The 27,647-nt window shown below is 43.4% G+C and overlaps 1 protein-coding gene across 8 annotated transcripts in view; it reads right to left on the minus strand.

Annotated features, from left to right (window-relative positions):
• KLF12 (KLF transcription factor 12) overlaps positions 1-27,647 on the minus strand; it is a 254,973-nt gene that overhangs the window by 15,529 nt on the left and 211,797 nt on the right. For all 8 annotated transcript variants that reach the window (XM_065055600.1, XM_065055571.1, XM_065055564.1 and 5 more), the window contains one exon: positions 12,352-12,509. In XM_065055600.1, coding sequence (XP_064911672.1) covers positions 12,352-12,509 — 158 coding nt within the window. The remainder of the gene's footprint in view (positions 1-12,351; positions 12,510-27,647) is intronic.

Here is a 27,647-nt window from a genome sequence, read left to right on the forward strand (position 1 = left end):
AACTGGGAACAAAACCATTTATTCAATTCAAAAATACAGTGACAACCTACAACCTAAAACAAGAAGCAGAACTTCATCACCCTTTGGACAGCTCTTCTTGAACCGGTTATTTACAAGCTCCACTTCCAGATAATTCAGGCACGAGTCCTTTTCCCACATGGCAACACACAACTAACTTCTCATTTCACTGCACTGCTGAGCTTGGGTCCTGGTTGCCATCCCAGACCTTCCTCTCACTCCTGCTGCAAGGCCAGTGGTCTTGCAACCACTGTTGTCTTCAGCAACCTTTTCTCTTTGCTCTCTTTCATATTGTCCCACATGCCCCACCAGGTATGCGGCTGCCTCAGCTCACTGCGATTTTAACACAAATCCCAGCAAAAAAGCCTTTTTGACCAGACTCACAAAATTCGATTATCTGTAATTTAAGAAGGCAAATCCATTACATCCATCTCAGCTGTGTTACGTCATCACACACACAGGAGGGAAATGAAGAGGGGGAATCAAATAAACTTTTCTTCCTCATTTTCTCTTTTGGGCTTCTGCACAAAGACTGCCCTGCGATGGGACAAACCTAGCACTATGTGAGACACAAATGAATTAACACTCTGGGATATGTACATTGCCAAGGGCATTGCTGATGTAAAACAATAAATATAACTCCTGTAAAAACAGAACAAATAAAATGTTGGGAAAGGTAAAACGGCTCATCCTCTGCACCTGAATCCAGAGGCCAGACAAAATCCCAAGAGTAGATGATAAATAATATTTTATCACCCTTCCTGATAAATTTTTCCTGCATGACATTGTACACATATAAATATTTAAGTATATGTTAAGTGTATATACAGTTAATATATCATTTTAAAAAATATATATGGGGCAGAAGATGGCATGAAGTTTTCTCCTTCCCTGCAGCCACAGCAAATGTATGGGACTACATATGCAGTGGAAGATGGCATGAAGTTTTCTCCTTCCCTCCAGCCACAGCAAACATATGTGATTACCGAATTTGCAGTGCCATGGGGAAGGCTGAGATTTTTCCTTTTACGGCAGCCTCGTCTCACTAAAGTATTTGGGAAAGGTGATGTAACAGATCCGCGCTACCATCAGCAACCAGGTGCGCAGAGAGTGCCAGCAGATGGGCACACCGACTCTCTTTACCTGGGGCGCTGTAGGCCTGGGTTTCAGTCTGGCCTCCCCAAACAGAACACCTTCCCTTCATTGTGGTCCATAACTGCGGGGGAGATGCCAAACAAGTGACACTTCCCTCTCCATCTGCCTCTGATCCTGCCACCGTCACTCCTCCTGGATGCTCCAGGGATTGCTCCACCACATTTACCAAGAGCAATACTGATGTTTCTAAGTATAAAAGTTAAACGTTCCACTAGTTGTATAAAATAAAACAACAAAGAAAACCCCAAAGGAATAAACAAACAAACACTGTTTGCACTGCACTAGAAGTCAGGCTTAAGCAGAGGATGAGAACCTGGTGGGCTGGGCTGCTCGCAGAAACAGAGCAGTAAAAAACCCAACTCCCATTTGAGTAAATGAGTTGTGAATGGAGTTAAATTTCCCAAATGAAGAGATAACTTTTTTTTTCTTTTTAATCACCAAAAAATACAGAATAAATACATATGGTACTAAAGAAAAATATTAACTGACAAACATACACTTGATGGGGTAAAGAAACCGGGAAAAGATCATTAATGTGATCAAGACACCACAAAATTTCATATTCTACGTGGAGAAAACACTGAAGTGCAGAAAATAAGCTCCAGTCCTACACAGGAGCCATCCGACAATTTTCCTTTCCCAGGAAGTGAGATGTTCTGTAACATTTCCTCAGTTTTCTAAGTACTTATTTGCAAAAAATGAAAATTGAGAACACTAGTTTTCAGGCTTTGCCTCTACCTGAATATAACATGAAAAAAAAGGCTTTTGTGAAACTTACTTTTAATTTTGAGCATGCTCTGCTCTCAAAAACCATGTTTCTGATCAAAGGCTGCACTGGAAAGGACAGGATGGGCATGAGCAACTCCAGATGTGCTTCCCGAAATACACGGGGTATCCCCGGTAATGGACATTTCAGTAGCAAGCTGCTGCCCCGTTCCCTCTGTCGCGGATGGAGGGGGCTGCAAGAGTTAACATCCTTGGAAACCCGGGAGTGCGTATTTATTTCTCCAGGTCTGGGTGCAACATCTGGGAAAGCATTCTGGGGGGGTAATGGGAGTAGAAAGGTCTTTTTCGCCTTCATGCCACTGCAGGGCTACACAGGGTAGATCACAATCGTGCCTGAGACCTTAGATGAACTACAGTTCTTTGGAGGTAGAGTATTAAGTACTAAATGGTTTACTTAGAGAAAATTTTGTTCTGCATAATGAAATCATCATTATTCCCTCGTGCCACACACAGACAAAACACATATGCACCCCATATTTATGAAGTCAAGGGGCACTGTTGCAAATATTTTTCATAACCTAGAGACTGAGAGCAATCACAGAGGCAATTAGACTTTGCTTTCCCATCAAAGTGCCTTGGAATAACCACGTGGGCGCTCTTCCATATCGGCACAGCATCAGACCTACAATGCAGAGGAACGACTCCCCATGTGTAAGGTGAATTCAGAGCTCGCGAAATGTGCCAGAAATGAAATCATTTAACTTTCCACAGAGCGGCTATTGGAAGAGAACTGGATGTACAAGCTCCTTGCGGTATGGACACCTGCCCGCAAGTAGCTGGACTCAGACAACTATCTCACAACATCCAGAGGTTCCCAGTACTGAACATCACCTGAGTGGGTTGCGGTGGCATTGGTGAGTCTGGCTTTAGACCTGGTACACACTGAACCAGCAGACATCTGCTTTCAAATATATTTCTGTCCTGGAATCTGAACCCAGTCACATCAATGGGAACAGGCTCAGGCTCCAGCAACCCCATTTATTAAATAATCTGTTTATCTTCTAAATAGAAGCTGCATGAATAAAGAGCAGAAAAGCTAGAAGTGAAGACTTCCATGAAATCTACTGGTTTCCACACTGGAAAGCTCTGCTGTTTATTGAAACTGGCAGTAAATTTTAAACACTAAAATAAAGTATTTCTTAAAAAACAAAAGCATCACCCAATACAAACAGAACCTCCTATTTTATTTAAAGCAAATTAATTTTTCAGTTGGGTTTGTTTGTCTAAATTCCCAGTTTCTGAACAGCATGTGAACCTACTGTTGCAGCTTTTTACACCCGTCAGATTTACATGGAGGATGGAGAGCTCTGGGACAAGGGCCTATGGAGCACATAGGACATGAGAAAAAAAGAAGCTGGGCTTATGAAGAGCGAGTCTGGAGGGCAGGTGACAAAGAGATGTTAATTTTAAAGCAGGCCAAAAATCTACACAGTTCAAGTCAAATTCAGAAGGACTATTTAAAATATGCTGCTTCCTCCCAATGTTTGTCCAATGAAGGGATTACAAACCTGTAAATATCGCTTTAGAACTTATAGCTAGCAAAAGACATTGAACAGACCTTAAGAAAACAACAGGTAATGAATAGCTTTTTAAAACCTACAGAGCAAAAATAACTTTTTTGGTACCTCTGACTTCTTAAGCTTGCTATGAAATTGCTCAAAGGAAAATGTGAACAAAGACTAATGACAGGGGCCCTTTCATATTAAAATAATATATGGAGCAACAGTGAGTGAGAAGAACGCAATGTCTGAAAAAGTACAGACTACATAAAACACCCGTGTACTCACTAGCCCTCTCTGTTTTCTAGGGTGGTGCCTCAACCCAGGTACAAAGGAACATCCCGGGGAGGAAATGCTGTCATTTTCTCAGGTACAAAACCACATTTCTGAGATGTTTACTGTCTCCACGTAACGCTGCTGAAGACCCCCTGACACTGACAAATAGGCTTCATTACATCTGTGGCAAAGGTATTTGCTCTCATCTCTCAGGAATGATACAGGCGTTGATCAAGGACAAAGCTCCAAACACTAAAAAAACTCCATTTGGCCTGGAGGCTATTCAGCCTGTGCAGCAGCGCTGAGAAGGGCAATTCAGACCCGGTGCTGGCTGGGGCTCAGGGGTGAAAAGCAGCAGCCGCAGCCTAGAATCTGAGCACCCCCAAAGGTGTTCTGGTTACAGCCCTTGCCCTCCTCCACCCCTCGGAGGTGGGAGCAAAGCCACGGCTGTGGCTATACGATGCCCTTTGCTCACAGACTAAATCCATTCCCACTTCAATCCAACTGGAAAGTCCCAGGTTTCTGCTGACATTGACCTCAGAAAGTCACTCTGCCACGTTCCTGCAGGAATCAGTAACTACTGACTGAAATAAGGTCGCAGAGAAATACACAATGCTGATTACTTTTACAATAAAACGCTATGGAGGTTAGAGAGAGCAATCTCTTCCATATCAGATGCTGTAAAATGACGTCCCACATGAGCTTTAAGCAAGCATCTTCTTTCTTTATTGACTTCTTCAGGATGATTCACACAATGTTTTAAATTCCTTGGGCTTCTCCATACGGTAGGAGGGTAGCCACAATGAGCTACATCTAGATTTAGCTGCGGGCAATTTTAGATGTGAAATCCAAGACAAACAAAATCTCCCTCTAAATGACTATGTGGTTGGTTAGATTTCTCAGGCCACAGTCCCCATGCCAGTCACCGCTTTGGGACACATTCACACCACCCAGTGTACTCTGCATACTTAGAAAAAATAGAAGAGCTTTAAATCTCCTCCACATGTTCTATCCATTATACATGTTTCAAGTCTCTGTTTTCTTTACCAGGCCACCTAACAGACAGCGTAATTTGCCTCTTCAATTTACATAACGTGCCTCAAATTTACATGCTCTCCCTATTTAAGAGGAGACAGATGACGTCTATGAAAACTGGGTCATGATATGCAAAGGTTAGCTTTGGTACCAGCAGGCCCATGGTTCAGGTTGAAACACAACATTGCACACTAGGATCTGCAGACTGAGTAGCCTGTGGATGAAAAATGAAAGTGGTTTTCAGGCCCACGGTTGGTCAGTGGGACAATTTGTCCGTGACCGGGTGCGAGTGACACGTGTGCCCTGGGATGTCGCCCACCGCCAGCAGCCACTGCCCCGCAGTGTCTCTGTGGGCAGCCAGAACCCGCCATCTTCTGGTAATCCTGCTTTTCATTATTTAACGCATTAACAAGGCAACTGAAACCAGAATGAACAAAAAAGGGCTTATGTGCTTTTCGTACGATCGTTGTCATCCATCCAAAAGGTGTTTTCCTTTTCTAATGTCTCTTGCACTGTTACGGCGAGTAGCCCAAAGGGTCCTGGATGTTTGCTCTTGTTTTCTCTCTCCCTAGAACAGACTCCCCTGTCCTCTCATCTTTCCATACACACCCTTTATCCACAACTATCATGCTGATTGAGGCTATAATGAAAGGTATTATTTCAGCCCAGAGTTTATTGCCTTGCATTTGACCTGATAAACGTCGTGACCAAAAGGCTTTGTTCTGCTACCTTTACCATATCTAGCTTACAAACCTATTTTCATCATAGTTACAGATGACTGAAAAATAATGACAAGTCAAGGGAAATTTTGCAGGGAAATTGCAAACATTTTAAATTACTTTGTAGCTTTCCGCTGACATTTCAGAAATGTCCTGCGAACCAGAGAGGAGGTCAAGATGCATGTCCTCAGTTTTATGGCATGAAAATATCTGCCTGCTTTATGCCAAAATAATGAAATTATTTAATGCATTTTACATTTTTCAAAGACCCATGATTTCCAGTTTCACCAGCTTCACTGATCAGTTATTTAAGTCTAGTTTCTACAACCAATATCAAGCTTCCCAACAGAGGGCATGATTTGACTCTTTGTTTTATATAAAGTATGTAAAATTTTCATCACCTCTCTTCAGAGAGAACAGTCTGTAGATATTTCACAAAGGAGGGCTAGCAGAAAAGGAAACAGCAATTCATTATGATAAATTTGAATACTTTTAGAGTGAAATTTTGATGGGGCAAAAAAAACCCAGTGGAAGGAACAAGTACCACTTGGTCTGCAATGTTCAGCTGTCCTACTGGAAGTGTCGATGGCAAATTTAGTACTGCCTAAAAGACCTGAAATAGCAAGACGTATCATAAAATAACACGACCACTGCTCCTGTTTCCACCTTCAAGGTAAAAGCAGCAAACTGAAGCAGGCAAGTTGCAGCTCTCCCCGCTCCCGGGGCTGACACGGGCACCTTCCCCCAGCGCAGCGCAGACACACGCAGATTGAGAATGCAACCCAGGGCTGCTGGCTTGTCTATTTTGAAAGATCATTTATTTGTAGAGTCACGCATCAGTAATTTTCTTTAAGTTCACTGAAGCAGAAACTAACTCAACACAAGTCCGAGTGAGCCAATTTCTCACAGTTTCTCCTCGCGGAAAGAGTTGATAAACCTGAGCTGCGGGATTGCCCGCGAGCCTCGCAGGCTCTCCATCACACCCGATACCTCCTGATAGCTCCATTTGACGATCTGGCAAAACAACAAGAAGAAGCTGATACTAGAAAGAGAAATTTAATACCAGTGCTTGTGATTTACGAAATGCTCTGAGGATTCCAGGTTTCACCTGCAGTTTTTCTGGCTGGAGAGGCGATGCGTGATTCAAGCTCGCCCTCCAGTGGATGTCATGCCCACACCAGTACGTCCAGTTTTGAGGATATTGGTGAGAAGTACTGGGGAGCTAGATGATAGTATACTTTAAAAACCTAGGAGCTACTCAAAGATAATTAAATGTAACTGTTACTGTCTGCAATATTTTGTTTCCTTTTTTAATTACATTGAAAAGAAGCATACCTTCCAACCAAGTTGTTCATCCTGTCAATATACTGCATTGTTTTTCCTCCTATATCCAAACAACTGAGAATGTTTTAGTGGCTATGCATATATAGTCAATGAAAAAACTATATATATAGCTCTCAAACACATCCTGCTTAGCTAAACGACTGTCAGCAAGATCAACCGGTCTAAAAAAAAAAAAGCCCAGATTATGCAATGCTGAGTTTCTGTAATCTTTTCTCAGAAAGTTTCCTACTGAAACTTGCTCACCCTTGCGTGCATAGCTGTCATACTTCATTTATACTTATCCAACACAGTACACTAATTACTGTGGGTCATATGTGAATAATTAACTTCTTTTGCCTGAAGCAAAAGTAAAGGCCAAGATAAAAAATGTAAGAAAGATGAGATTATTACATGGAGTATGCTCATGGCCAATGCCACATCTATATACCAACTTCTTACCAAGACCTGAGAAGAGTTCTGTAAAACACATTTAATTTTAACAGCACAATACGGATTTTCTCACTGGATTCATTGGCCAAGTTCAGTGCTCACCTCCTCTCTAGACTACACTTCTTATACTGCAGCAGCCGTGAAAACATGACAACACAAACCAGTTAACAGGTGACCATTTAATGAAGGTTTTTGATTTTATATTATCTTTCTTTTCTCCCTGAAGGAATAAACCAGCATCCAACATGACGGCAAAGTATTCCAGGCAGCTGCCTTTGGGGTGGGGATTCATTTCAGCCAGCTCACAGGGAGGTATCCGGGCTGACTCTGTAGTCAGCAGTGAAAGAGAGAAGCATCTTTGCAAGCCAGTCCCTGTGTCTACCTGGAGAGGGAATAATGTGCCCCAGAGGTGCCAATCCCTCTTCTCTGACTACCTGGAGATCCCAGACAGATAGTGCAGCCCAGACACCCAGCTGCCAGGGAACCAAGGCTGAGGAGATGGATCCTATGATTACAGCAGGTACAGAAACTCCCTGCATGCTGCTGGAGAGTTACAGCTGCAAAAGCCCTAATTACCAACATCCTTCCAAGCCTTCAGTGCCCCGGTTTGAGCACCCTAAGTGCACAGTGCGACATTCAGCAGTGCAGACTATCTAAGGCTGACCTGTGTGCGTTACCCACAAGCCATGACATCACTAATGATTTACAGACTCATGACAAATGTGATGCTTAGCGATTTAAAATGTCAGAGCAGAGAAGAGCCATCTGTATTTCTGGGCTAACTTGGGTGTGACATTTCTGAGGTTGTTCACATCTGGTTTTGTAACTCAGCTCCTTACACAGTGCTCGCTTACACTCCTGGGCTGGCAGGCTAGAAAAGAGTGACCTCTGTGGCACAAGCACATAAGTGGTATTGTGGGTTCAAACCAAAAAGTCTGCTGGTTTCGTGCTTCTGCTGGGCTCTCTGCCTTCTCATCTGCTACAGACAGCTAATGCTCAAAGGGTGATACAGGCAAGAACAGGGAAACGACTTAGAAATCACGGAAAGGAGAAGGAAAGGGACAGAGCAGTGTTAGATGGGGACAAAAGAAGCAAAACATGAATGACAGAGAACAAGGTGAAAGGGAAATTGTATATAAAATATACTGGAAGGCTAGGGATGAAAGACTACACTGAAGATGGGAAAGAATAAGGAAGAAGAAAAAACAATTAAGAAAAGACATGATAAATTAAGACAAAGGAGAAAACACAAGCATTAATGGGAAGATATGAAGAAACTGAAATACCTGGCCTGGAGGAAAATGTAATGAAATTCCCAGATCACCAGAACATTTCTGCTGCTCAAGGAAGGGACGCTTACCTTACAGAAATTGGTTTAGCAGGGGATACTAGGATGTAACCTTGTTCAGTATTCCTGTCAACAAAAGTCCAACCAACCAAAAGACATATTGGAAAGAGTGATGGAGACGTGGCCTTATTTGAAAGAGAGAAGCCATCACTTAATATTTTTTAAAAATATTTCATACTCTTTAGAGTACATCACACTACAGAAAGTGCTAGCAGATCCTCAGCAAAGAACAACATTGTGCTACATGCTGGATAAACACCACCTTTTCTCCAAGGAGCTACAAGAACGCTGAAGTACATTAAAAGCAGAGAGATCAATAAATTTAATCTAAGCAAATAAGCAGCAGAGTAAGGAACAGTACTGAAACTGAGAGCGTTCCGTCCACTGCCTTTCTAGCCATCCAAGCTGTCCTCTTTTAAATTGTTCTTGATGACTTCAAATTGCCACTCCTGAGTTTATCCACCATAAAATTACAACTACACGTCACAGTGATACTGTTGTGGGTGTCTGTTACAGGCCACAATATCAGGGTGAGGAAGTTGATGAGGCCTCTACAGACAGCTGAGAGCGGCCTCACAGTCACAGGCCCTGGCTGTCATGGGGGATTTTAACTACCCTGATGCTTGCTGGAAGGCAGACAGCCACAGTCCAGGAGCTTCCTCCAGTGCATTGATGATAATTTTCTGATGCAGAGGGTAGAGGAGCCGACTAGGAGAGGTGCACTGCTGGATCTCATCCTCACTAACAAGGAGGGTCTGGTTGAAGCGGTAAAGGTTGAGGGCTGCCTTGGTTGCAGCGACCATGAGATGGTGGAGTTCAGGATCTCATGTGACAGGAACACCAAGCAAAATCATAACCCTGGCCTTCAGTAGGCCCAACTTTGGCTTTTTCAAGCAATTGCTACGAGAAATCCCATGAGCAAGGCTGCTTGAAGGTAAAGGGGCCCAAGATAGTTGTTTAGTGTTCAGGGACTGCTTCTACCAAGCTCAAGATCAGAGCATCCCGACGCGTAGGAAGTCAAGGAAGGGAACCAGGAGACATGCAGGATTAAACAGGGAAATGCTGGGCAAGCTGAAGCGGAAGAGGAGAGTTTACAGATCATGGAAGGAGAGGCTGGCCACTTGGGAAGAACATAAGGCTGTTGTCAGAGGGTACAGAGAGGCAACTAGGAAAGCTAAGGCCTCCTTAAAATGAAACCTGGCGAGAGGGGTCAAGGACAACAGAAAGAGCTTTTTCAAATATGTGACAGATAAGACTAACACCAGAGGCAATGTAGGCCCACTGATGAATGAGGTGGGTGCTCTGGTGACAGAAGACACAGAGAAGGTAGAGTTACTGAATACCTTCTTTGTCTCTGTCTACTCTGCCGGAGGCTGTCCTGAGGAGCCCCGTACCGCTGAGGCCCCAGAGGAAGTCAGGACAATGGAGGAGTTTGCCTCAGTTGATGAGGACTGGGTTAGGGAGCAATTAGGCAATCTGGACATCCATAAATCCATGGGTCCGGATGGGATGCACCCGCGGGTGCTGAGGGAGCTGGCTGATGTCATTGCTGGACCACTCTCCAAAATCTTTGTCAAGTCTTGGGAAATAGGAGAGGTGCCTGAGGACCGGAGGAAAGCAAATGTCACTCCAGTCTTCAAAAAGGGCAAGAAGAAGGACCCGGGTAATTATAGACCGGTCAGCCTCACCTCCATCCCTGGAAAGGTGATGGAACAACTTATCCTTGGTGCCATCTCAAGGCGTATCAAGGATAAGAGGGCCATTAGGGGCAGTCAACATGGCTTCACCAAGGGGAATTCGTGCTTGACCAACCTCATAGCCTTTTATGAGGACATAACGAGGTGGATGGATGATGGCAAAGTGGTGGATGTGGTCTATCTTAATTTCAGTAAAGCATGTGACACAGTCTCCCACAGCATCCTTACAGCTAAACTGAGGAAGTGTGGTCTAGACGATCAGGTAGTGAGGTAGACTGTGAACCGGCTGAAGGAAAGAAGCCAGAGAGTCACGGTCAATGAGGCAGAGTCCAGTTGGAGGCCTGTATCTAGTGGAGTGCCTCAGGGGTCAGTACTAGGACCAGTACTATCCAATATATTCTTCAACGGCTTGGATGAGGGAATAGAGTGCACTGTCAGCAAGTCTGCTGATGAGACAAAGCTGGGAGGAGTGGCTGACACGCCAGAAGGCTGTGCTGCCATCCAGCGAGACCTGGACAGGCTGGAGAGTTGGGCGGGGAAAAATGTAATGAAATATAACAAGGGAAAGTGTAGAGTCTTACAACTGGGCAGGAATAACCCCAGGTTCCAGTATAAATTGGGGAATGACTTATTAGAGAACAGCGTAGGGGAAAGGGACCTGGGGGTCCTGGTGGACAGCAGGATGACCATGAGCCAGCACTGTGCCCTTGGGGCCAGGAAGGCCAATGGCATCTTGGGGTATATTAGAAGGGAGGTGGTTAGTAGGTCAAGAGAGGTTCTCCTCCCCCTCTACTCTGCCCTGGTGAGACCTTATCTGGAATATTGTGTCCAGTTCTGGGCCCCTCAGTTCCAGAAGGACAGGGAACTGCTGGAGAGAGTCCAGCGCAGGGCAACAAAGATGATTAAGGGAGTGGAGCATCTACCGTATGAGGAAAGGCTGAGGGAGATGGGTCTCTTTAGCTTGGAGAAGAGGAGACTGAGGGGTGACCTCATTCATGTTTATAAATATGTAAAGGGTGAGTGTCACGAGGACGGAGCCAGGCTCTTCTCAATGACAACCAATGATAGGACAAGGGGCAATGGGTACAAGCAGGAACACAAGAGGTTCCACTTAAATATGAGAGGAAACTTCTTCTCAGTGAGGGTAGCAGAGCACTGGGACAGGCTGCCCAGGGAGGTTGTGGAGTCTCCTTCTCTGGAGACATTCAAAACCCGCCCGGACACATTTCTGTGTAACCTCATCTCCAGCAGGGGGATTGGACTAGATGATCTTTTGAGGTCCCTTCCAATCCCTAACACTCTGTGATTCTGTGACTGCTTCAACGACCCTTATGTGCCTGTCATGTAGACTAGTAATAGCCCGTAAAGTTAATAAGGAAACCAGGAGTTGATTAAATGTTACATATTATCATCACTGACTGGGATCTCCCTTGAACCTCTGTTATAGGGACCTAGTGCAACCTGCTCTCATAAAGCGACTGGCTTCCCTCTGTAGTACGTTGCAGGTGCCTTTAAAAGCCTCCAGAAAGAAAGACTGAGCTCTGGAATTTACATTTGAACTTAAGGCATATAGCAGCACCTAGCATTCAAAGGTTACACCTGTAAAAGCACGTAGTAGCTCAAAAGCAGCAGGTCTGTAGAGCGAAAAAAAATGGTGCTGAAGATCCATGTCCACATTTTATGCTCTTCTTGAGGGTTTTCTTTGGACTAGCTCTGGTTGGTCCCGAGCAAAGATGACCCATTGCTCATTGAACCACAGTAGGTGTGTTCATGGAGGCCACTTTTCCATTTAGTTTCATCTGAAAAGAACCTGGTTTGTGCCGATACTGCTCTTGTGCTGCAAAATGGGGATGACAGGGAAGTTCAATTCAAAAGCGCACTCTTGATCTGCACCAGGATGCCAATGCTGATGCATCCGCAGACATTTCTGTTATCCAGGTGTTGGCCTTTAGCTCTTAGTGTAGGATGATGAGTTCAATAAGTCCTAAATCAGGCAGAAAGGAACATGCTTGTCTTAACCGTAGACAGTGCCAGCAAAGTCTTACCTGTGTGCGTCCTCCGGTGAGCCTTCAGGTGGGAACTTTTTGTGTACACCTTGTTGCATCCCTCGAAGTCGCACCGATGGATGCGCCGCTTCCTGGAGTCTGGAGACTCGGACCTTCTCTGACGCCTTGTGCTCTCAATACTGAATGGTGAAATTGAACTAGAAAACAGAACAGAAGCAAAAAAATGAAGCAAGATCATGGTGTATACTCTGGGCCCCAAAAGATCAACTGTAATATATCACTGTGACAGAAGTTACCTTAACAAATTTATTAAATATTTCCTCTTCTACAACATAGTCCACTGAAACAATTTGTGCTTGAACTACAGCGTATTTAGTGGTATGAAATAATGCAAGTCTTGATTTAGAAGTGCTTATTGCCAGAGAAAACACCACAATCCTTAAATGCTGCTCCAATAATGTAATAGCCTGACTTCATCTGAGCTTTATCTCTACATCACATGTGTTCAGATATAAGCTCACTGAACCCTGCTTTCCAAACCATGTTATATATAGACTCCATTTTATACATAGGCTTCTCTTTGACAAGTTTAGATAGATAACAATCCTGAAACCTTTTATGAAAAAGCGTTTCCAGTACCCAGATCTGGACTATGGATCCTCGCATTCGGCCAAACACCTGCTGTTTGCTTGCATGCAGATTGCTAAGAGATCCATAACACCCGGAGGCAGTGATTTTTCCAATTCATTACTTAACAATTCTCAATCTATCACCTGCAAGTCAATAAATTTTATTTCCTTTCAGACCACTGATACATAAAAAGTTTATTGGCACAAGGCCAGCAAACAATCCCCACAGAAACGTGAGTGCTCATCAGAGATATTCAATTTACAGCAACGTCCTAAGGCCTATCAGTTATCCCAATTTTAAGCAATTAAAACAAAAATATCATGTTGTTTGAGTTTCTAAACACAGTGCGTACTGAGTCTAATACTCGAAGAAAGCCTGCTACAACAAGCAACTTGCCTTCTTAGTTAGATAAACCTGGGTCATAAACTATTATCGACCTGGTATGCCAAGATCCAAACCCTCATCAACTTCCATTAATTATATTTATTCAGCTATACATCATTAGTAATTGATCTGCTTATCAACCCCATTATGGTTACACTGCACAGCAGTCACGTTCATCTACAGTTATAGAAGCCGGTTTAGCTACTTTAAGTATGGGAACAACATTGGCTTTAATCAGGTTTCTGGGGCTTCCCCCACATTCCTGGGTTTACTGACATTCAGGGTAAATGAGAGTTGTCAGCCAGCTCTTCTAAATGCTTACGATTCAAGTTCCCATTTCTCCTGGAAGAATTTGTAACTGTCAAATGAAAATAGATTGGAGGAAAAGAAACTGGATCTGATCAGGAAAAGTAGTAAGCAAGAACCTTTGGGGAAGCTAAGGTAGTAAGAAAGGCATTTGAAAGCAGCACTGACGTTGATGCATCTGCTGTGAAGCTCCTGTGTCAATACCAATCTCCAGCCCTCTCTTACAATAGCCCCTGCTGTCACAGCTGTGGCTGTTCTGGCACAAACTTGACTTTTAGAGATTGCTGGAATTTGCTGAGGACTATTTATATCAGGTTAAAACTTTGCACAAAGGATCTCGAACCATTAGCATGTGATTTCACTGATGTTCCAATTCACTGCATTACAAATCTTTCAGCCTTGAATTCATGGTCGTTCAATTAATCATTTTGCTTTTTGTTTAAATATTTTTACAGTTCAAACCTAATTTAAAGTACCATTAAAAAAAAAATAAAATGGAGCACTCTCTTTCTGACAGCCCTCTTTTTTTCTTAACATTTGATATATATTCATATTCCACCTTCAAGCAGAGATTTTCCAGATTAATTATTTTTGCTTATAATACAATGTGTGTAAACGGGCATGCAGGCTATTTCTGAAATAGAGGAAGAAATGGACAGAAAGCCATAACATCAACATTAACTAGCAAAAAGTAGTCCCCAGGAGAGTAAGACACATCAGTACTTTAACTATGTGACAGGAATACGGATATGTTTAGCCATCACAGAAATGGCTTATGAATTGCATTGGAGCATCTGCATCTCAAGGCAGATAAAAGTCTTGGCTTAAATGATTCACCGAGAACAGTCTTGCTACTCCTTTGGTTGTGTTTTTTTAAACATCTCACTAGCTAAAATAAAAAGCAAATATGGCAACCAAATCCTAAAGCTCAGTACTGAAGGTACAAAATCCAGTGCTCAAACCAGGAAAATTTTATCTTTTTAAAAATAAATATTTGTATATCATTTTTGCTCTATGTGATTTACAAGCCGTCTTAAAAGCCTATTTTGTAACAGGATGTTCAGATCCTGGATAGTACAGCTCGTTTAAACGAGAGGAGGATCAAGCTTATAGTGCTGCCGCAATTTCCAGCCCCGAGATAAAACAAACCTTGAGCAGGATCAACACCTTGTAAAAAGCTGTTTGTCACGTACAAGAAAACGACCTCACTGCTGGGAACTGCTCTGATCAGATCCCACCTTATACCACCAGCCTTATAAAAGCTGTGTGATTTTTGTAAACGGAGATACCACAGGAAGCCCTAAAAAGAGCACAAGGCGCTTTTTTGAGCTTCCTGAGGTTAGTCCCTCTCCCAGGAACTTCCAGGTGATTTGGTTCTTTCCCTTGGTCATGCAGCAGTAAAGGGACACTCTCCTCTTTTTGATGCAAATTCTACAAAATACCACACCAACCACACAGAGAGACATTAAAAAAGTCCTCAAACCTGTGTTTTGTGCCATTTAAAGGTCATGGGTGTTCTACCAGGTGGCTCTGGTCAGCACAGGGCTCCAGAAACTACTGTCTGATGGCACCACATTGTACAAAGACTTTGAGAATGGACATGACAGGGAACTCACAGGTTGGGGTTTTTTTTTGGTGTTTTTTTGTTTGTTTGGTTGGGGTTTGTTTTGTTTCGTTTCTTAACTGAGCTTTTATCTTTTTGTTTACAATGTGTTTTAAAATAATGTAAAATAGACTTTTTAAAACCCACAAAAATTAAAAAAATTCAGCATATCTCAGCAGCCTCTCCTGACTGCAACTGCCCCTTACAATCTCTTGTTGATGGCCAAGATCTCAGGCAGCCTTTACAGCTCCACGTAGGGTTTAGCAATAGGACTGACACCATAGGTAAGAGCCCAGGCAAACTGCAGGATGTATCAAATTACTGCTGATAGATCAAGTTTGAAAGATAAATTAACAAAGAAGAAAACTGGGTTCTGACCTGTCAGCTCGACATTTATTAATTTGTTGTTTTATTTCCAGTGTATTCTCTATAGTAGCGTAGAAACTATTAGACTAGCAGAAATCCTGGGAGACTGCCGGTTGTCTCCATAAGCAGCTGCAACACCTGCAGTCAGTACTGCTCATAGGGTGAAATGAATGAAATCAATGGGAACCTTCAGGATGATTTACAAAACTTCAGCTGTGTTATTTCCAGCTAGAAGTGAAAACGTGCATCTCTGCAACTCACACATGGCCAGGTTCCTGTCTCTGAGGCAAAAAAAGTCTGCAAGGTAAAACACAGATAGGAGCTTTGCCAGTAGATGGCCATCAAGTTCTGTTGAACATGATCTGCACTGCACGAGACAGAGACTATAACAACTCTAGTAATGTAGGATTATTTTTCCTTTCTAGGAACACTGCCCATGGCCCCCTAGGTGTTTTGCCTCCATTCTACACACAGACTGGGAAAGGCCCTTGGTGCATGCGGTAACACTGTTAAAAAACACATACCGGTTCTTTTTATACTGATCCAGTTTTCTGAGCGATACAGAGCAGAGCTGCCACGGGACCACAGTTTGTTTATTAAAGCTGTGAGCTGTGTTCAGTGCTGCTGCACACCGACAAGATGCCACGCGGTGACAAGTCGCTGCTCCCCACAAACAGCCCACTCCCCTGATCTCACCCCATGGCAAATATACAGAGTCACCTTCGACCACCAAAGTACGAGCTTCCCGGCACTGCCCATGGCCCGGCAAGCAAGCCGGGCAAGGGCTGGCTGATAGGGACAGCATGGAGCCAGTGATGTGCAGTGAGCTGCTGCTTTGCTGTTTGCCATACACACCCAAACAGTGTCCCAGGGTTGCGTTTTCATGCTTGTGGTTGTCACCTTTACTCTTCCTTGTGCCCCCTGCTATGAGCTCAGGCTCTTTGGCGATGTCTCTTGCCTGCCCCACAGAAGACCTCATGGAAAACACACTGACTGACCCAGAGTCAACAGGTATAGACTAGCTTGTGCCCAAATTTCAACCTCACCCCACCATAACTCCCCCCTATACAGCATTCAGACTGTATTACAGAATCACAGAGTGGCTGGGGTTGGAAGGGACCTCTGGAGATCATCTAGTCCAACCCACCTACTAAAGCAGGTTCACCCAGAGCAGATCACACAGGAATGTGTCCAGGTGGGTTTGGAATGTCTCCAGAGAAGGAGACTCCACAACCTCTCTGGGCAGCCTGTTCCAGTGCTCTGGCACCCTCAGAGTAAAGAAGTTTTTCCTCAAAGGGAGAGGCCCTGTAGTTAAATGAAAGACTTATGACTGCATCTTAACAATAGTCCATGGCTGCCAAAAAAACAATGCTAGCTTCCCTTTGGGCTGAGACGCAGCCACATATCAGCTGTGTCCCCTCCATTCTGGCCACCATGAGAAGGAAAACCTGGTCTGGCTTGGCCCCATGCAGCAGCCAGTCAGCCCAGATGAGGGGCTTGGCAGGCCAGAGTGTGCCCCAAAAGATGGGCATAGTGCGAACCGTGGTCCTCTTGAGATTCCCAGGCTCTGGGCTGTTGAAAGATGTGATTTGGCTCAGCTGGCGTACCAGGACAGTCCTGCTCCAGTTGCTTTCCCATGTGTTGGCACTGGCACTTGGCTGCTCCTGTGGCAAGCCAGTGCAGGGGCCTACAATAACAATAAGTCATTTCTGGAAAAGAAAACACCTGAGCAGCTTGCTTGCTATCACTGATTGAATTCCCTAAACAGTGGAGTTTGCCAAGTGCCTGGACTGACACATGGGAGAGGATGGGAACCCATGGCCAAGGGTCAGGAGAGCATCATCACCACCTCCAGTGGCAACTGGCTGTGATCACCACCAATACCACAACTTCTGTGGAAATTCAGAACTTATATGAAGAGATTCAGAACATGGACAGAAGCAATCAACACAAGGAACAACTGGAAAATCCAGCAACTTTCTTCTTGTGATACTTTTGTATATAACACACACAAAACCACATAAATAGACAGGCCAAGAAAAAAGATTGGGAGTTATTGCTATGCAAAATACTTAGGGGGTGGCAATGTGCCTTGGTAGTACAGAACAGAACCAACAAACATTCATATCTCACCCTTAGGCCAATTTTGAACATGCAGATATTAACAGTTTTTCCTCAGTTTTTAAAGGGAAAAAAATTATAAATATACAATATTCAAACACACAAGCAGTGTATAAATTTAGCAATGTGAATTATTACTTTATGAGACATGTAAAGCTTCTGGGCCAGCCTTTCAGTTGTAGTAACTAAAAGTGCAGGCCAATTAAATAATAGCAGAAAACAAGAATATAACATGTCTTCATTCAGATGGTAATAAGCAGTTGATGAAAATCCTTGGACCGCTAGCATTCGCTTGGCATTCAAAGGGAATCTGGGCTGCAGAAGGAAACATGATGGGTTTCGGCCGCTTAGCATTTACAGAAACTAGAGCTCTCAAGTGAGTAATTATGGGCGTAGTTCAAGTCTTGAAAATCTTGGCCTCTGGATCCACGGATGGGACAGGACCCGCTGAGCACACAGAGCAGCATGGTCACGCAAGCCCAAGGCAGGTGCCATAGAATCATAGAATCATTTCAGTTGGAAGAGACCCTCAGGTCCAACCATAACCTAACCTAACTCCAGCACTAAACTACGTCCCTAAGAACCTCGTCTAAATGCCTTTTAAACACCACCAGGGATGGTGACTCCACCACTGCCCTGGGCAGCCTGTTCCAATGCCTGACAACCCTTTCCGTGAAGAATTTTTTCCTAATCTCCAATCTAAACTTCCCCTGGTGAAACTTTGGGCCATTTCCTCTTGTCCTATCACTTCCTACTTGGGAGAAGAGACCAACGCCCTCCATGCTACAATTTCCTTTCAGGTAGATGCACACAGTGATAAGGTCTCCCCTCAGTCTCCTTTTCTTAAGGCTGAACAGCCCCAGTTCCCTCAGCTGCTCCTCATAAAACTTGTGCTCCAGACCCATCGCCAGCTTTGTCAGCTCCACTGCACTCTCTCCAGTATTTCAATGTCCTTCTCATGATGAGGGGCCCAAAACTGAACACAGGATTCAAGGTGGAGCCTCACCAGCACCAAGTGTAGTGGCACAATCACTTCTCTAGTTCTGCTGGCCACACTATTCCTGATACAAGCCAGGATGCTGTTGGCCTTCTTGGCCACCTGGGCACACTGCTGGCTCATGTTCAGCCAGCTGTCAATCAACACCCCCAGATCCCTCTCTGCCAGGCAGCTTTCCAGCCACTCTTCCCCGAGCCTGTAGCGCTGCCTGGGGCTGTTCTGACCCAAGTGCAGGACCCGGCACTTGGCCTTGCTGAACATCATACAACTGGCCCAGCGATCCAGCCGGTTCAGATCCCTCTGTATGGCCTTCTGCTGGTCCTCTTGAAGGTGACACCGGGCAGCAGGGACTGCAGGCGGCCCAGAGAGCTGCTGCCCAGCCAGGACAGTGAGAAGCAGAGATGACTGTGGTGCCAACACCTTTTCTTGGCTTCTCTGGCATGTTTCTGCACTGACAGAACACATGCACAGTGCTCATTCAGGGAGCTAATCTCACTGCAGATAAACTATCCTCTTTCTGCTAAGACTTTCAAGTTTCAGATGCTAAAAGGCGCGTTACGGGTATTCCACATGTTTTTTGAAAAGGGGGATTGAACCGCATTTCCCAGTTTCCAGCTCTCAATTTCTTTATTTTGTAGTAGCTTTTCACATAACGCAATTTTCTGATAGATTGTGTAATGTTACCTTCCCACTCAGGATATTGGTGAAAGTATCCTTATAACACTACATATTAAACTGTGAAATAATATGATACGGATTATTTTTCATTATGGCTTACAAAACTTCACCTGCTAGTGAGATGCCAAAATCATACTCTATAAAAACATGGTAGATTTTTTGCTTTAATATGCTTAATATCAGTCTAACCTCCTGATAAAGACTTGCCCTCAAATATTTACTTGCTGCTTTTTTTTAATACGAAGTTTCTACCATCTCCTGTTCACAGACAAACAGATGCACATGCATATATACATATGTATTTTTTCTCCTCTTTGATTTTTAGATTCTAATTAATGTTTCATGAAAGGCAAACATCTGCCTTAGGAATGTTAGATATTAAGACATATCAAGCAGTACTTAAGATGATCATAAAAGGAAAATATGTACTATGTTATTAGCAGTAGTTACTTCAATCAGTGTACTTACAGGTGATGCTATACTGGAAATTATACTTTTTGTCAAGAAAGAAAGGAGGAATTTGGCAGCACACACAAACAGTGTACACTTTAAATGGCAAAATCACATGGTAAACAAAACGCAGATAAGAGATGATATGAATACATTTGGTTGAGAAGCTGCCTGAGCTGGAGGTGGTTGGAAATCCCTCTGGGCGCAGCACGAGAAGGAGCACGGCAAGTTTGCCCTGTCATGCCCTGTCCTCAGTGTCCGCTTCTGGATGTGGTGGAATTGAAAGCACGACTACACGTGGAACAAGCTTCTGGCAGAGGGAAAGAACTTCGGTGTCTGCTAAGAAAAGCACTGATGTCAACTATGTCATGCCTTACCAAAATTATCCATCACCTCCATTATGAGCTGTGTTAAGCTAAGATATGAGAGTAAGACAGTTGTCTGATCCGTGTTTGTGCTGTGGGATCTGGGAGCACTTTCCAGCTCCTTGGGCTGTATCCCAGCTCCACACTGGGCTGGGACCCAAGCACATATCACATTCTACTTTTTCACACCGTTCCTCTGTGCTGGATTTCTAAGGAAAGGAAGCTGGGAGAGAAAGTATCTACAACCTGCACCAGCATGTCCCCGAGATCTGATGACTGGAGGACTGGGAATGCCAAGCACCCTTCTGATAGAGAAAACCTATAAATCAAGACTACGATGAACTCCAAAATGCCACTAAAAATACACAAAAACCAAAAAAACACACCAAAACTTTCCATCTATTTTACCCTCACCATTAACTAAAAAATTTGTACCCTAGAGAGTTATTGGGTGAAAGAGAAAAGGAATTACATGTTAACTGACTTGTATATAAGCATTGTCTAAATAATCAAAATGTTTACTCCTGCTTTTGGGAAAGTTCACAGCCATATGACAATGTTCACCACCTGCAGATCTTGCTGCAAGAACCAGACCCTGGGGCAGCCTCTAAGCCAGGGGTGTCAAACTCATTTTCACAGGGGGCCACATCAGCCTCATGGTTGCCTTCAAAGGGCCGAATGTAATTTTAGGACTGTATAAGTGTAACTACTCCTACATTTATACAGTCCCAAAATTACATTCGGCCCTTTGAAGGCAACCGTGAAGCTGATGTGGCCCCCAGTGAAAATGAGTTTGACACCCCTGCTCTAAGCAGACACAAACTTACTCCTGCACAACTACATCCAGCTGCAGCCAAGCGTGGGCAACAGCACCTGCCAGATCAGTGACACCCCCACCGAATTACTGGGCTGCTGCTTAACGAAGATGAATTTCTAAATTTCTCCTAACACGGCAGGACATACAGAGATGGTTTCTACCCGTAAAGGTTTTAGAAACATTTGACAGTAAGGCTATAATGTTTTACACACAGACAAAATACTTACAGTAATTTTAAACATGATTCCGTTTCATCGCTCTCTGTCTTTCCCTTGGTTTGGATAGATGGACTCACCTTAGCTGAGACACTTGGCCTTGGGTTTTGCCATAGATTTTCAGGTGACAAATTACGGTAGTTTTTTAAATCTGTTCAGGAGATATTTTTTCCTAACATGTGCAGCATACAGAAGATGCATGGCTGCATCATCGACAATTCCAGATCCTCAGGACGGCTGAACACGGAGCAAAGATTCCTCTGGATGCTGAAGCCCATGTTAACATCTCCTCTGGTGAAGACACCACACTACCGTGGAATAAAGAGTAATACAAAAACTCAGCTAAGCTGGACCTATCACCTTTCTGCTCAGAAGGGTTAATTTCAGGGATAGATCAGATTGTTGATGGCCTTGTCCCACTAAAGTCTGAAAATGCTCAAAGACAGAAAAAAGTGCATATCTCTGGGCAACATGTTCCAGTGCTCAGCCACACTCATGTTCTAAAGGGAGTTTCTAATGAACGCTCTTTTTTTCTAAATAGTTCCTACATAAATGTTTGTATTTATAAATATACATTATAATGAAAGATAACTGAGTGACCATAAGCTAATGCAAGCCTGAATTTCTTTCTTTTAAAAAGAAATCAGCTTACTTTGCTTTAGCCTAAGGTTCTTCTAGGTTGAAGTGGAAATTCATGAAAATAAGGGAACCTCAAGCAGTGGGGAAAATGTATCTTCACAATGAACTTGCACGTGGAATCAAACACATGAGCAAAAGGTCTGTTCTTTGTATCTGAAGAGAAAGCATTGTACCTCCTCCTGGAAGCAGGAATAGTTCCTGAAATCCTGTGTGTCAAACGTGTTTGATGCATGCTAATTCAAGTCTGGGAGCTAAACCTGGTCTGGCAGAGAAAGAGCATCTTATTTCGTCCCCTCCTTTCCGAGCTGGCAGAACAGCCGTGATCACTCACGGGATCTCTAAGGCACCAGCCGTCCTAACACTCCTTCCAGACGGAGGCTGCATCAATGCTGAGTCTGTTCTTTCTTTTTTGTGCCCTTCTACAGAGAGCAGAAAACTGGGTAACTGAGCACCTCCAACTCAGCTTTGAGAGCACAGGGCCCTGCTTTTTACCTTTTCTGTTCCTTACTGATTCATACGTCATGTTTTTCTGGCAACACATATACAAACAAGCTACAGCAATACTAGTACTCTCCTCAGCAGAGAAAATTTAAAAAGTGAAATAAAGACTACTCTGTTGGAGACGCGGGCTGAGCTGAATTTTCCAGCATGGAAATTAGATGAATATGCACATATTCATGTCTTTCACTTTTGTTCTGGTTACTTATAGAAATGCCCCACTTTCTAGTGCAGGACTCCCTGCATGTTCAACTTGCTCTTCAGATTTCACTTTTTTCTTACACCTCTAATTCTGATTTCTCACACCTGCACAGCACAGTAGTCAGTCCCAACATCTGTACAACGAAGATTCTCGCCTGTGCATCCACCTCCTCTTGTTGGTCACACTAACAAATGTGGAACTGATCACCAAAGTGCTGATTAAAAACTCTTTCTCTCCTGTATCCTCAGCTGACAAAATGGTCACGTAATGTCTTGCTAGGTCAGTGACATCAAATGAGGACATTGTGTCCACCGGGACTGAAGCTTATGTGAATGACCTTTTATTCCTTCTTGTTCAGAAGGCTTATTATCAATATGTTAAATATTTTATTACCCTGGATACCTATGTGTAATGTAATTATGGGAAGTCATCTGTCATACTCTGTCATCAAGCAGATTTTGGTAACTACTAAATAGTTGACCACACTGAAGTGTACACTTTGGTGCTTATATATGTAAACAGCCACCCCCAACAGAATGTAATCTCAAAAAACAATTCCATATGCCCCACATACCTCTATAGTGCCTCTGTCACTAAGAACATAAATTGCAAAGAATACATATATTGCAGAAAAAATAAGTATCGTAACTATTTGATCTGGATAAGAAAAAAAGAGCTAAATAATTTAATTCCTTGAGGGACAAAAAAATTACCAAGCACAAGATGATACTTCAGGGATCAGGGATTCTTTTTCTAAAACTCCTTTCTAATCAATGAAGTTTGAGATTTATGGGGTTTTTTGTTTGCTTGCTTGCTTGCTTGTTTTTCTTCCAAAGCTCCCTCTCTTATTGAAAGGAAGTTTTTATAAAAGAATATGAGAAAATACTCTATAAATCAAAATTGTTAATACACTCCAGAGGCCATAAAGATTGTGTTACCACACATTTTTGTTAACAATCAGGAATCCTGATGTATTTATGTTATACAATAAGCTAGCTTTTTTATTCAATACGCTAACTTGTACCCAGCTTTACAGCCATGCATGCCAATGAGGTACCTCTTCATTTAGATTACAAGATCCTTGCTACATCTTATTTGCTGTTTTGTGCTTGAAAAGCAAGAGAAGTACACTGTGGTTCAAAGCATCGAACGGAGTACTAATACACTACTGTAATATGAAGAACCCCCACTAACTCTCCCTGCATTGGTGCTTTTCCATGCCTGTTTATAATATATAATAGCCTCACCTGAAAACCAAGTAAATTTCTGGGCTTCACTGGGTCCAGTTCCTCGGCCTAATTTTCTGAGGACTGCCGTTTAATTTCTCTTCCTGCCCTCTATTTTGCTTGTCTTCCCCCAGACTTGCTGCCTCCTCCCCAGCTGGGAGAGCCACTCTAGAGCATCACAGGGCCAGCTGTTGTCACTGAGATTTTACACAGGCAGAAATGTATAGCTGCAGTTCCACCATGCTGGCTAGTACCTGAAAGATTTCTAGTGGCTCCATCTGCACACTGGGAGAGAAGGTGTCCCCAAAAGTTGTAGAAATCACCTAGCCATATAATTTCAAAGAAAGAGGAACCCATGACTGCCATCCTGGAAGAGTTACCATATCTTTTTACTGGCCTTGCACAGATTGGTTGGACCATGTGGGCAACCATTCCTTTTCTTCTCTCCATCATTCAAATCAATCCGATTTCCACCCAGGGAATGCTCAGTCTGCACTCTGAGTAACTGTGGGTAGGCACAGCCCTTCCACTTGTAATTAATGAGGCAACAAAGCACCTACCTACTTCTCACACATACCAAATAGGCAAATTTCAGCAACTCCTTGTTTATCACTGCACTGGGTCAGGGGTCAGAAAGATATCCAGCTAGCAGCGGGCCCCAGAAAAGTCCAGCAAAACTGCCATTGTCTTCAGTGGAGTCAGACATATGGTTTCCCAACAGAGAGAGGAAACCAGAGTATTGTCATTTTCATGGGTTGGTCCCCTTAACACTTTCTCACCAAGACAGAGCTGCATTTACGACCTCAGATGGCCATGGGGAGGGCAAGGTTTGACCAAGAGCAAAATTTCTGTGGTAGGCAGACTGCCTATAGCCATAAGGCACATTTTGTACTAAGAAATCTAACGGAAAACATCTTTAACAGATCTGCTCATCACATTAGAAATTGTTCCACTTGCACACAGAGTACCCCATGACACTTTTTCAAGGGCACTGATTAGGCTGGTGGCCAAGCAGCTTCACTGGGTTGAGGTGGGTGGGTTTGCCCTCATGCTCCTCCACTCATCAACTCAGTGGATCTCAGTGTAGCTATTTCACAGTCAGGAAAAACTACATACCCCTTTAGGATGGCGATATTATTCTTCAGAAAGGCAAGAACAAAATCCTGAGGACATTTTGCCACCAAAACAAAGGGCCAAGATTTCACCCTATGCCTGTTCCAGCCCCCTAAGGCAACATCAGTTGGTTATATTAACCATTCCTCTGTATGTGAATGTATAGGAAAGTTCTTATGCGGGGATTTAAATTGGGCAAGATCTAAATGAAGTTGCCTCTTCAGGTTTTTTGAAATGTAACACAATGCATTCTCCTGAAAAGAAATGTTTTCCCACTGGCTAAAGGGCGTATGTCTCCCTTTGGGACATCAAGTATTCAATTATTTGAGAGAAATTATTCTGCTATTTCAACAGACATTAAACATTTTTCCTCAGAGAAGGATAAAAATATACAAGGTTGAACAAGCAACTGTCAAAAGTTTTGACCCAGCACTTCCCTAAAGACTAGCAACAGACAAAACCTCATGTTTGCAGGCTTTATGAAGTAAATTTTATTTAGCTTCATCCCAAAAGAATTATTTAGATAAGTATCTAGAAACAATGCTGCCAAAGAAAGCAAGAAGAGAATTCATAGTCATATAGTATTGTCGTTAACTGAACACTTTTCACAGGGGGTTAAATAGCCACTGTTTTCAGATTACCACACTTTTTCCTTTTATTCAAAAATGACTCAGGGAGGAGGGAAGGAACTTGGCTTCCATCCACGGATAAACATCCCCCAGTCACCAGTGGGAGTTCTTACAGACGCCTTAGAAATGCATACTGGACCTCCTTCATCCGCATGATACTCCTTGTCCTATTTAGTGCTAAAGAAAAGTTCTACAGCCTTGTTATTACTTGATGTATTTATTTTTTACGCTACCATCACTACCATTTATTTTCACACTTGGAAGCACATTCACATTGCAAAGGAAACCCTGCAAAGAAGTGAAGCGGATCTGTCTGGCTGCTCTCTCCGAAGCAGGCGCATCTCTCCTGACTGCACCTCCTATAACACTGAGAATCAAGGGATGGTAATAACAGGACACTCCATTTTCCTTGCTAATTTATGCATGTTGCTCATTACTGCTCTGCCAAGCAGAGTTTTTAAAGTCCTGAAGGCAGGTCAACAGATCTGAGTGGATAGAAGAGAGTGCTCTGAATTTCAAGGGTCTTAAACGTGCCATCAGGAGCATCAGTCTAGGACCCAGCAGCCCCTTGCTCTGCCACAGGTTTCCTGCATGGATCAGCTAAAAGCCAGTTGTACTGACTCAGGATCCAGCTAATTGGTCTCTGGAATTTCTATTGCTTTTCTGAAAGCACCAGTCTCCCAAATCTTCACCAATAAGATGTTTTGCGTAATAACTTAAACTCACATCAGGACTTCTTTAGTTCTACTTTAAAAATCTCCTTTCTGGAAAAAAAAAAAAAAAAAAAAGATTGAAAAATCCCCATGCCCACTTCTGGATATTTTTCCCTCCCTAATCTATTAAAATTTCTGCTTGTTTATTATGTGAGATCTTACAAACAGTATCAGTCATCAAATAAAGCAACAACTAGTACTGCCAATATAGTAATTAAGAACAAGCAGCGTGCTTACACTCAAGCTTTTACTAGAGGAATCAGAATCTGTTAAAACCTAGCAAAATTCAACCCTGCACATATGTTGTTTTGTTTTGTTAAATGGGATGGAACATACCAGAACTTTAAAGATAAAAAAACCCCCCATAATTTCCTAAAACACTTGGAGCCTTCACATGCAGTAAAAGGGATAATTACCAAAGCATTTTGCTGTCAAAATTGTTCATTTGGAAGAGGCGCAGAAAAAAAACAATCCAAACCCAAAACTCCCAGCATGACAAAATGGTATTGCTGTAACTACAGCAAATGAGAAAAAGCGATAGGCAGGCGGAAGGAGACATCAGAGCGACATTTGGCACCAAGTCAGATGAGACAACGGTGACCATCGCAAGTGACTCCCTGAAGAAGACAAGCCAGACATGCTGCCCTGAGAATGAGGTCCTGCATCCCACGGGCACTGTGAAACCACCACTGCTTTAGGCAGACACCCTGGGAGGTGCAGGGGGTTGCTCCGGGCAGCTCGTGACACCCACCCAGAGGTGAGGAAATACATTTTGGGGTGGGGGAAGGGAGAAGAGGGTTCTTCCTTCCCGCCGCTGTTCTCATTTCTTTGCCCCTCTTGTATTCCTTTATCCCATACGGGAGGGACAGAGGGAGTAGGACTGTCATCACAGACTGAAATCGAATTTGACACAGGATCACAAGTTGGACACACAAAACCCAACTTGTGTGCCCATAGCCCCCCCCTTTTTTTTTTCCTAGAAATATTGCTGTAAGGAAGCCATTCACTTCAATTACATCCCTGAACCCTCTCTGGAAATTCCCATTCCAAAGCACACCTGTGAAGGTCCATTCTGAGTTTCATATTAGCTGCAACAGCAGCCACAAAATCCATTTCTCATTTTCGTCTCACATATGGCCACTTAAACACAACTCAGCTTGTTACAGAAATGGAGGTAGAGAAGTCTAGACTACTGACATAGTGGATTTTTGAATAGTAAAAACATTAATGAAATGTGACGTAGAAGCCACCAAGCCCCGTTCCTGACACGCAGCAGGTGGGTGGAGGATTGGGACAGGGATACAAACCTACTGCTCGCCCCACAGCAGCCACAGAGCAAAGCTGCTCTTTCGAGGTCCCTTCCAATCCCTAACATTCTGTGAT

Source organism: Columba livia, chromosome 1 (assembly GCF_036013475.1).
Source record: "Columba livia isolate bColLiv1 breed racing homer chromosome 1, bColLiv1.pat.W.v2, whole genome shotgun sequence".
Taxonomy (NCBI): domain Eukaryota; kingdom Metazoa; phylum Chordata; class Aves; order Columbiformes; family Columbidae; genus Columba; species Columba livia.